Source organism: Egretta garzetta, unplaced genomic scaffold (assembly GCF_000687185.1).
Source record: "Egretta garzetta isolate BGI_Z169 unplaced genomic scaffold, ASM68718v1 scaffold232, whole genome shotgun sequence".
In the NCBI taxonomy this organism is placed as follows: Eukaryota; Metazoa; Chordata; class Aves; order Pelecaniformes; family Ardeidae; genus Egretta; species Egretta garzetta.
In genome coordinates, this window is record NW_009258959.1 from 563,835 (window position 1) to 576,114 (window position 12,280).

General features: G+C 40.2%; 1 protein-coding gene across 1 annotated transcript in view; it reads right to left on the reverse strand.

Annotated features, from left to right (window-relative positions):
• FCHSD2 (FCH and double SH3 domains 2) overlaps positions 1–12,280 on the reverse strand; it is a 195,824-nt gene that overhangs the window by 149,876 nt on the left and 33,668 nt on the right. Inside the window, exon 2 of the mRNA XM_009634579.2 lies at positions 8,194–8,239. Within this exon, the coding sequence (XP_009632874.1) occupies positions 8,194–8,239 (46 nt within the window). The remainder of the gene's footprint in view (positions 1–8,193; positions 8,240–12,280) is intronic.

The window sequence follows — 12,280 nt, forward strand, 5'->3', positions numbered from 1 at the left end:
TATAATTTTGCCAAGGAGATGAAAGACACTTTTTTCCTGGTAGAAAATGTTCTTCCAGAAAAATTATTTTAGAGCTCTTACCAATTGCAGGACACCTCTAGAATGTAAAACATAAGAAGGTTCTTAACTTAAAAGATGGGGGGTTTTTAAACAGAAAATGGAAGCACACAGCAAGGCAACTGTTTAGACCTTCATTTAGACAAACACAGATTATTAAATTCTTGGGCTGAAATGTGGGGATGCCTTATAGATCGCTGACTTTAACCCAATTAACTTGTATAAGCAGAGAAAGTCTCAAGCAAAGACATGCAATGATTCTCTCTAGCTCTTTAAAAGAAATCAATTACTCCGAAATAAGAAAAATGAGCAAAACAACAAGCAAAAATTTAGACAGACTGGGACAAGTAACTTTGCCAGATAACTAAACCAAAGTCACAATATATGTGTAGAAGGCTTTAAGAAAAAAAAAAGTACTCAAAATGGAAAAGAGAGGAAATAGAGGCTACTAAAATTCAAACCGGGGAGGGGGGAATTCTCTTGGCTGATGGAACGATGGGAGAGTGGGAAGTAGTGGTAACACAGGCCCACTATTGAGTTTGGAGATTAAATTTATAAATGGACTTTCAAAAAGCAAACACTACCAGTATCTATATTCTGTATTTGCAAAGCAGCAGTTTGCTTATGTTTTAACAGAAGCCAGCACATTAGTACCATGGAGAATGTGCAACATGAATGAGGAAAAGGACTTTCTAATCAACACACCCATACAACTCACATCTTAAAAGAGAAAAAAACTTTTGACCCACTGTTGTTCATTTTTAGAAATGCTGGAATATCAGAAGACAAGATAAACGTACATGGAGATGCTCTTCCTTGTGTAAGAAAACACTATTTAATAAACATTTAGAGCAAATGGAATCTGCTTTTTGCAAAAATAAACCGAGTAATATTTTCATAAGAACCACTCTTGAATATTTCCCACCATTTTTTCCACTTGATTCATATGTCGGTGCGTCATAGCGAATGGAGTCATACTCACTACGTGAAGACTGCCAATCTATTATGCATTGATGAGGTAGGTGCAACACATTTTCATGAAGCATCTGTCTTGGTACCTAATGAAATTTTAATCTATAAACAACATTAGATACCAGTAACTAAAACTTCAAAACACAACTGTCAAGAGTCATTGATCTAAGCAACGTTCAGCTGAGTTTTCCAAGCACCTGCACAAGGCCCTCTTAGTACTCTGTGCTTCCACCAACTAAAGGCAACCAATCAGCAAAGGAGTAACTAAGCAAGAGGACAAAACAGTCACAAAAAGAATTTGAGTCACTCAGTAAACTAGGAAAGTTCCAACAAAGTGTGTTCTCATACAGTTCTTCAGGCTTGCATCAAGCACGTGTGTAGTAAAGTGCTTCTGGAGTAAGAGGTGCCCACGGGCAGGACAGCTGGGGAGGGAAGGTGGAAAGTGAGAACGCTCACAGGTTGTCCTGTGCCTCAAGTGGCCACTGGTGACATGGATGTCAACCAAAGACGTCATCTCCCAAAAACAATCAGCTACTTGTGAAGGCTCTCTACATCCTCCCTAGTTTCTAGCGTTAATGTAAGAGCATTACTTTTTTTCCCACTTTTTTCCCCCCCACTCCCAGAAACCTGCTCAGTTTTTGATATTTTTATTCACGAAGCAAGAAGTCGTCTTCAGAAAGAAGCACAGTATGTTTATAAGCAAACCTGCCTGACAGGGTTTTCTATGACAGATGGGATTGACCAGAGCAAGATTCCAAAGCGGGAGAAACAGAGGAGCCTCACAGCCCCTAAGTATACACGAGGGAATATCACTCAGTGCTGGAACAGGCCTGAATGGCTCCGGCATTTTTGCATTGGGATCGGGAGGTTTCTTGGATACAGCTTTTCCCCCTCCCCCAACTAGCTGTGCCAACAAGGGAGTAACATCCAAAATAAAAAGTTCCACACGAAGCTTCAGTGGGTCTGCTGACTTCTATAGAAATGCCTACAAAGGGAAAGGCAGAAAATTCAATTCAGACCTTGGATTACAAGATTTCAGTAGCCCCTATCTCTGTACAGGTAAATGAACTCTCCTAAGCCAAGGAGGTGCCATATTCACACAACCGCTACGGGAAACAACTGAAGCTGGAAAAAGGCCATGAAGAAAATCTCCCTCCAGGCTCTGATGGTGAGGCCACAGCTCTGGCTTGGGAGGAGAACATTCCCCAGCAACGGAGAACAAAAATGTGGGGTTTCATATTCGGTAAAAGAACAACTGAAAAGTTATTAAAATGCTATGCAATGCTATCGATAAAACAGAATGAAGCTACCTCAAACCTACAGACGTACTGTAGGACCACCTCAAGCCTCCGGGATCGCTTCACACAGCCAGCGTGAGCCAGGCTGGATGTGGCTTTCTAAAGAGATCCAAAACAGCGCAGTAAAGATCCTGAAAATCTCAAGGATTACATAAAGAAAGCTCAGAAATTTGATTCAAGAGACAGCAATGACGCAGCTAACACCTGCAGTCAAGCAGTGAGATGATTTATGGAAAAAGACTTCACAATGAACTTTTCCTCATGTTTCCTACAGAAAGTTTGAAAATCTAATAAACACATAGAAGGATTTCAACGCAGTTTGCTGTCTTCCAAATTAACTGCTACCAAGTACATGCAGATATAGCAACCATTCATCTCACTGCCCAGTACGGCAATTTCTACGTAGCCTACTCATTTACCGCAAGCGGAAGTTCCTCTGCAGAGAAACCGCGGAACGATAGCCAAGTTTCTTCAAAAGATACGCCTGAGAAAAAACTAGCTTCCATATGTGTGCTAATTACCAGCTAAACCCCTCCTCACGTGATCTGGAATATGTAAGTCAAAGCTCTTCATTCCCTAAAAGATAAAGTGTGCCTAAGTCTAAATAACACATCTTCCCCACTTGCCCAAAAGCTAATTTCACAGGTATTTTTTAAATTACTGCTTGGTTACAAAAAGTCATCGATTTCAGCCATAAAGCCAAAAGAAGACAAATGACTAAAATGTTACAGAAATACTCGAGAGGTTTACCACAGCAGCAAACCTAATAACCTCCTCAAAGGAAGAAATAAATAATTTAAGTTCATCGCTGAACAAAAACGGGCTACTGACCAGTCAATCTAAGGCTGCTTCTTGTTTGTCCCCCGGTCAGGGACCCACCCTTAAAGTCTACAGTCTCTTCCTGCTCTCCGTGAGGCCACAGTAACCTGCTGTATCCTCTGGGCTGGAAGAAGGTTAAGGCAAGAACAGCAGTATATTTGATTTCAAACACTACTACTTGGAGGTAATTTAGCCTATTGACTCTGATAATAAATTATGTAAAATTGTTTCATGAGTAATAAAGATTTTTGTTAAAGCAATTCTAAAGGGTTTCCCCCTGAATTTTTTTTTTTTATTCCAAACCTGCCGTAAGGTTGTGTTTGCCAAGCTGCAGTTGTTTTGCCATGTGGGATTTCTGAATCTATCCAGGTACCTTGCATTCAATGCTGGCGTGGTCGCATCTACAGAGCTCTTTAGCACCTCGCCCGAGCCTCGCAGCCGTTGCTGTTCCTGTGTAGCGTCTGCCGTTCTCCCACTCTTACAGTTAATACAACATTGGAATAAAGCAATGCATTTTCAAAAGAGAAGTATTTTACCTAGCACCTTACTTTTCTTTCTTGAAAGATTCTATTTTTACTACAAACGGAGAGCAACTGGATTTTCAAGCAAGTTGCCTGCGATCTACTAAAGCACGCTTTACCTCTTTCAAATAGGCCAGCACAGGTACTTTACAAATAAACACTTGTACAGGGCTCCTCTGTAAACCTCAAAGCATTTTACAAGGCAAAGGAAGAAAAATTATTGGAATTCTATTGCTGAAGCATTAATTGCCAAAGGCTTCCATTTTAAATATTTAAAAAAAAAAATAAATAAAATTTAAAACAACGTGATCTAGTTCCCATTCTACCAAAAAGGCCCGTGTTACGTTCACTAAAATTCAATCTCTCCAATTCCTTATTAAGGAAATACTATCACCTCTCCGGTCGTCACAGTACAAGGATAAATCAGGTAACATTTGCAAAGCATTGGACAACACGGTAAAGAACAGCAGCGGGAAAAAAAAAAAAATTAGCCACAGCACAAGTTAGTAAGACATGGGGGGAGATGTCCGATTTTAACCCTTAGAATTTTAATCCACTGAAAAAAACAGTTAAAAAGGCCGCTGTACCTTACGCGGAGCAGCCTAGCATCCTTGTCAGAAGATGGTAAAAGAAATGGTCAGGTTCTATCTTCTGATTTTAAACAATGGAAAACCGATACAGTAAGGAAAACAAAAGATCAAGCAACTATTGAGCACTGCAGCCCATAAACACCATTTAGATAAAATAAATTAAACATTGTATTTATATGTAAAGCACATGTATAATAAATAATGTATATACACAAACACGTTCTATATACACAAAAATTGCTATTGGAATATTGCACATTTTCATCCCTTTTCTAGAAAACAGTGTTCACATATTCCACTGTCTTGAAAGAAGTGTTTTTTCAGGTCTGGTGAGACGCTCAGGGTGAGGAGAAGCTGGTGAAGGCACCCGTATGATCTGCTTACACCCACCTTTCCTCTTGCCTTTACTGCTCCTCTCCTTCCACCAGCTGCTCGGACAGGCTGCTGATTTTAGTTGTCTTTAGTTTATAATTTTAGTTGTCTTTATTTTATAATTTCTCCTCTCCTGATTATTGTCATTGATACGAACAATACCAAAGGATGGGCTTGCACTTCACCCATAACTGCCAACAGGAATGTGTGAATACAAACTACACCACCTTTTATTTTCTCCGTATTTTAAAACGTTTTCAGGGTATCAGGTTTCTCATTGCAACGGGCTATCTAAGCAACAAGAGCAGCAATCAACACCAAGTGACCTGTCCTCCCTCTCTCCAGATCACAGGTAAGATAGCCGCTTCTACTGAGCATCTCTTCAATGTTAATTTGACCTCCAGAAAAAACAGACAGGGGAAAAAAAAAAAAGAAAATCGTAATTATTAGTGCCTTTTTTTTTCCAATGGTGATGATTTACTTTTTTTAATCTTAACGATTAGTGCCATTTCAGATTTAAAAAAAAAAAAGAAACTTCTACTTGCAACTCAGTTCAAATTCAAAGCTCTTGTGCAGCTCACAGAATGGACTTCCCTACCTCTTTCCTACATTATCGATGCCCTCAGTGTAGGTACTGCAGTTAGCAGCTGACTCAGCATGTACTGAAACGAGTAGCGCATTTCACAGCTCAGGCTCTTTGAGGTTACTTGCAAACCGAAAGAGACAGGCAGCGCTGATTGCCCAGAGTCACATTTTTAATCTGAAACGACGATCGCTAAATATCGAGCAAAACCAAAGCACGACAACACGTGACACGGAAGGTCACCTCTGCGTTCTCAGGTCATGACACGGACAGGGAAAGGCTATTGTCAAGCTAAAAGTGTTAAATAATAATAAAAAATACGATCCCGGAAGGGTTTTTTTCCCCATTTTACCTATTTAACACGCTAAGTAAACCAGTTTTTTACTGGATCGCAGTAAAAGCACACATTCACCAAGTTCTACTTCCACCTAACAAAAAAGTATTCTTAGCCACTGATTTCAGCTAGCTTATTTATTTCTCCTTGATTAATAAAGTAATAAAAATTATAATTATTTGCTTTTTAAATGCCATTACTAGGAATACCGTAGATGGGAAATAAGAGCCTTTCTATACCCTCAATTCTGAATATTAAGGTAAGCCTGTAAGCGTATATTAAATAACACATCACTGAAAATATGAGTGAAATAGCTTGGTGTATATTCACAACAGATCTAGAAAGGACTGCGGAATGGCAGCCCTAGGGCTGATATGTCAAATACTTCCCCTATTTCTACCACGGTGCAGCCTAGAAAAGCCAGTAAAGAACCCACTGGAGGCAGGCAACAAGCAGAAAAACAGCTCAGGAAAGCTCCAACGGCGGCAGGTACAATATGGTGAAAAGCCAGTAAAAAAATCCCTTGATAAAATAAGACATAGGGCAATTTACATACAGCTCCTGTAATTCATCACGTACATTCAAGCCACTTACCGTGTAATTAGGGATAAATTATAAACACCGAGCAACGGTGTTCCACTAGCATTTGTACAGGTTCTCCTTCTCCAAACAAAAGCACCCTCTGTATAGAAACTTGGCACCCAAGTGCAGTGCATCAGCATACAAGTTTTTTAAACCAACAAAGCATTCAGTTCTGGGAAACTTATTTTCACTATCCACCCTTCCACGTTTTTGGGGTTTTTAGCTTGCCAAGAAAGTCATAAGTTAGAATATTCCAAGTTCCCTAAGGTGACAAAAGGCATTTGGACAGAATGTGTGAAAAGATTTAGAAATCTTGCTTCAGAACCTAGCTACTGAGAATTTCCAGCTCCCTTTATAACTGGTTTGAAAGGAATCTCCCACTGTTGATGAATACGACTTCACATTTATTTTGATTACAATTTCTTTCATCAAAAGGCTTTATGTAAAATTTTATTACCCTCTCAAAAACAGAAATCCTTTTACAGGCCCAAGAAGAAACATCCAACATTGTTCTCAGACTGTACCCTTACCAGCAAACCGAGGAAGCGAGCCCACAAGACTTCATTCATATACGCAGCCATTCAATGAATCTCAAATGATGCAGCTGTATTGCTGGAAAGTTGGGGGGTTTTAAATGCAAGTATCTGAAAGCCTCAGTTGTTAAGACTGAGCCTTCTGAATCTCAGAATGTAATCATTTTTCCAGCTTAAGACTATTCCCTAAATGCAGTGGCTGCTGTAAGTGCCTCTGCATATAAAAAACATTCCCAGTGCGGAATGGGTAAATGTATTAAGAATGGATCTTAAATTCTCTACAATGTCATCACAAAAATCGCTAAAGAATACATACTTTTAATCAAAGTTTCACTACGCGTGTATTGATTCTGTCATTGAAAAAATGCTGTATTTAATCAAATTAAGCGCAACTGCCGATGTAATCGATGCGTGCTAATGTAAATTCATGTACAATGAAAGAACTGGAGCACCAGTAACCACAGCCCCTTACAGCACCACTGTGAGCATTTGGCTTAAATTCACTACAAGTTTCACTTGATTTACTAAGTGTTTTCAGCTAAGTTTTGGGCTGAGACTGCATGCAAAAAAACCTAGGACTAGAAAACGTGTCCATCGCATTTTCGAAGCACGCAGAAATCCTCTTTCATAAACTGACAGTAAAGCCTGGCCCACAGAAAACGTTCTGGGCTGTGTGTACTTGTGGGCGATGCAGCACTGGTGACTAAAAGGATGCTTAACACAACAGCCCACAAACTGCATTTGGAAATGTCCTAGCAACAGCTTGTGTTTTCACATTTCACTTCTGTCACTGCCCCAACATCAACAACTGTAACGTCAGGCACATCTCCAGTTGTATTTATTGTATATTGAGCTCCACAAGCTCCCTCGCTTGTATTTTATTCTACCTTTAATCTATTTTAAAATAAATTAATGTATTTTTAATCTGTTGGACTTGGACTTAAGCTCCAAGAGCCTTTACTGTAAATTAAGCAGGCAGCTGCCCCTTATTAGATGCTTTCTAATTTTGGAACAAGGGAGCAAAATCAATCCTCCCTCCTTTCTCACAAACAAATCAAAATTCATTCCACTCCCTATCACAAGTATGAGGCGAAATCTGGCTGCTTTTCTTTCAGATGAATGGGAAGCTGCTCTTACTGAAGAATGTGCATGTAAATTTATTTTGGACCGAATATGCCAGAACACGTTTCCTCTCCCCTATTTGACCTGATTTTACTTCTTACTCAAGTTTCACATTAACTTCTGAGAAAACCTCAAAGAGTTGATTGACTTGGTAACAATTTGCAAAAAATGTTAAAAATGTCTCCTGTACCCAAGAACTTCCTCAAGTCAAAACATCCATGAAAACACAGAATGGGCCTAAATCCTGCATAGGCCAAACTTTCTCATTCAGAATTTCCACCAGAGACTTTCATACTTAGCAAATTATGGAAAGGATAAATGAAAAAACCATACGCTGTGGAAAATTTGCTGATGAATAAATTACCTGAAGAAAACAATGCCACAGACATTAAAATTATTCCAGAACCTACCTGTGCATATTCTTTCTCTATTGCAGCTCTCTTCTGACTGAACGCTCTGAAAGAGAAAAGAAAAAATAACCCATTAATATATACAGCAAACCAGTATAAACTCAGTAATTGACTTAAAAGGATTTTCTGCTAGACAGTCTTTCTAGTTAAATGAGCAACAAAAAAGTGAAATTGTTTGACAACTGTATATCAGTAGCCTAGCAACTAGCGCATGTGGACTTTACATATGTGGTGTTCAAATTTCCCAGTTTTACTGGATAAATTCAGTTCCCAGGACTACCAGAGTAAATACCGTTTACTTCATTAAAGACTCATCAGCTTTCCACTGGTATAGCCTAGGGAAGAATTTGGTAGCACAGGACAGAATTGGGCTTTATGCATCTAGACAGACTTCCCTTTTTTTGTTTTTAAAGGAAAGTCGTGTTTCCTCAACAGTAAGGAACGCACCAGATTCACAGTTGTAGTCACAAGACTAACAGCCTCTTTAAACCCATGCTGTCCCGCAGCAATATCCCGATTTACCCGTTAATGTAGCTATAGCCCATTAGACCCGCTTAACTCAAGTGGTGCCAACCATAGCACGTCATTCCACATTGAGATCGGCGCTGTACTCTCCTCTAGGGGCTCAGGATGGACCATCTCAATGTATTTTAAAATAGACGGTTTCAACCCTATTGCCTTTATAACAGGAAGAAGGTTCAAATACCCAGATACGTCAGGGCTCTTTCTTCAACAGCTTAAGCTATTCCCTCTTTATCCCTTGAACAGCAGAGTAATTTTCTTCAAGCTCTAATATAAACTACTAAGCTTAAGGCTACGCCATCGGCAAAAGAAAATCTAATTCTATTTAAATTAGTTACGCAATAATTATGGCGACACGTTAATAAAAAAAATCCTCAAGAACATCCCATACGGAGGTTAACTCAATAAACACGAAACAAAAGGAGCTCTGAGCAGGCTCTTTCTACTCCTGTCCACTCCATTTCACCCATGAAGAGCATCCACACGCTGATAGGGTGTTACAGGCTCAGTCTCCCCCATGGGATGTAAACCAGAAGTCTGAACGCATTGGGATTGCTTAAAATTCTTTCCAGATTAACGACAGCCCCAAGGAGCTGGCCATATTCCAACCCCAATAATTACATCCCATCTTCCTAAATCTACCCCCCCCGCGTAGCTCAGGTGGGCACAAATGGCTGCAATGGCTGTGCCATACGGAACTCCCCTATATGAGTGTGTAAAGCTGTCAGAGACAACGCCTGTATGTGAATCTACTTTGTAAAGCATTCGAGGTATTTTGTTTAATATTACAAAATAATTTCTTCTAGGCTCTCCTGTTCCAAAGTCCAATATCCCAGTCGGTTTAGGAAACATCTAAAAACCACAATATCCTTCTATAAGAACTTACCTTTGTTTTAGTAGAAGTAAAAAGTAGAAGTAAAAAGTATAAATAACTGCAGAAATAACTACTAGGAATAACTGAAATGTGTTATCACTATTGAAAAGGTAGAAGAAAACAAGCGGCTGTCTTCGGAACGTAAATCTGGGAAGGCTTTAGGCAAAAGCAGTTATTTTCCAATTCTCAGCTAATCTTATTTGAAAACATATAATCAGAGCTCAATCTTAAGGACACTCAGTTTACACAAAACCTGGATACGGAGCTGTGTATTTCACCATGAGGGGTTTTTTCCCCCCTACAAAACAGATTCCACTTAACCTAAGAGCATAACAAGAACTGTGACAAGCTGGAAGCCTAAGTTATCCCCTAAAAACCTTCTGCATTATAAGGTTTACACTAGAGAAGAAAAACAAAAGCATTCAACTGGCCCCAGCGTAGAATTACAGAATACCACGCAAATCAAATTTACTCGCAAACCCGACAGAAATCTTGGAGTTGGAATGACTGCAAGCTCCAGCACGAAGAAAATGTATTGTACAGTAGCAGCTCCATAAATGAGAAACATTTTAGAGTAGTTTTAGATTGTGTTCTGTATTTTAAATGGGGTTTTTTTAAAAAAAAAATGGCAAGACAGCATGTAATTCAATTTATACGATACTCCAATTTGTGTTTGATCTACGTTTTGGTGAATGAAGAAAATGGTAAGTACTGCAAGACCAGCAGGATCAACCGTCTGCATTCCTTGAAGCTGGCGTTCTCTGCTGCTTTGTGACTGCATTTCCCTCGATTAGTCAAACACAAAGCTGGTTTTAACCTCGGGACAGTTTATACAGGAATCCTTTTATGACAACCATAAATATATTATAAAATATGACGAAATGTGAGACTGAAGCAGACAAATTTCCCAGGAGAAAATAGGTTTGAGCAGAGACAAAAAAAAAAAAAACACCCACCAAAAAACAAAGAGTCTGACTAATAAATGCATCATAGTTCCTTAACTTGGGAAACCTGAAAACTTTCATGTGTGTATCTTGATTTTACGTGCAAAGCTGGGATAGTCTTGACCTTACTGTCATTCAAGATGGAATTTCAAGCTCATTCATTTAAGGAAACGTTTGGTTCCGTAAGCTAATAAAATGTTCTCTGCTACTGAAGCATTTTTAAGAAATGAATTAGCAGGTCTGCAAGAAAGCAGGAACATTATTTAGGGTTTCTTTAAACTAGGACATATTAGTATCTGCTCTTACATCTTTTTCTCAAATTAACCACCAATTATGTGCAAGAAACACCAGAATTGCACAACCAAAAAAGCTTCTCAGTATTTGTTTCTGGACAGTAATTCCTAAATATCCTCTCTATCCTGCAAACATTAATTCATAGGATCACAGAATCGTTTGGGTTGGCAAAGCCCTTGAAGCTCCCCCAGCCCAACCGTTCCCCTCCCCCTTGCCATCCCACCCCCAACCCCTGGCCCTCAGCACCGCCTCTGCCCGCCTGTTAAATCCCCCCAGGGCTGGGGACTCGACCCCTTCCCTGGGCAGCCCCTTCCAGTGCCTGACAGCCCCAAGGGGAAGGAATTGTTCCCCATGCCCAACCTCACCCTGCCCTGGCACAACTTGAGGCCGCTGCCCCTCGTCCCATCGCCCCTTCCCTGGGAGCAGAGACCAACCCCCACCTCACTACACCCTCCTTTCAGGTAGTTGCTATCTATATGCTATATACTTACTCTCCTTGCCCAACTAAAAGTCACTCAAAAGCATTTAAAGTCTTTTGACAGTTTAAAAAGAGGGTGAGAAATAATACATACAAAGAAATTCATCAGTATTTGGTGTATCTAATCAAGCCAAGAGCATTTTTCATTTAAGTATGATCCTTGCCACATCCCCCACATTGCAGGAAAATCCTGACTTAGACTCCAAAAAAAGAAAACCAATTAAAAAAAAAAAAAAATCAAAAACAAAAAAAAATCATGCTCACCATCAGGAAAAGAAGCTGCCATTTCAAAGAACCATTATTTTATTACACGGCCAGAGTGGGACCAGGCGCCTGTCTTTAAAAAAAGCCTGCTGCTAGGGAAGACTGCTGCAAGCCCGAAGGAAAAGTCACACTCAAGAAAAGTTATTTCACTGGTTTCAACATACATGATTTAACATCGAGAGGCAACGCCAGCCACCCACAGCATTTCCTCGCACGCTGCTGCCTACAGCCCCTTCCATGGCTTACGGCTCCCTATGACTAGAATGAACCTAATCCTGGAGGGATTACAAAGGAATGTTCTTTCCGAAGCACGAACAGCTAGAGAAGCTCTGCAGAGAAGGGTTGTCTTCCTTTGAAACGTCAGCAATTGGCCAAGTCTGGTTAGAAACAGAGCAGGGGGGGTTAGAGAACAGTCACTGCTAAATGATTACTTGTCATTAGGACAATAAGGAGTAAATGTGGGGTTGGAAAGGATTTCTCTTTCAGACTAAAAACTACTAAGAATATCTGAAGAAGAGGAGGGTGGAGATTTTTCTTCTGCATGGCAGGACTTAGCCCACCTACATCACAGAATCCCAGCGTGGCCGGGGCTGGAAGGGCCCTCGGGAGCTCACCCAGTGCCACCCCCCTGCCCAAGCAGGCTCACCCAGAGCAGGGGGCACAGGACAGCAGCCAGGCGGGGGTTGAAGATCTCCAGAGAAGGAGACTCCA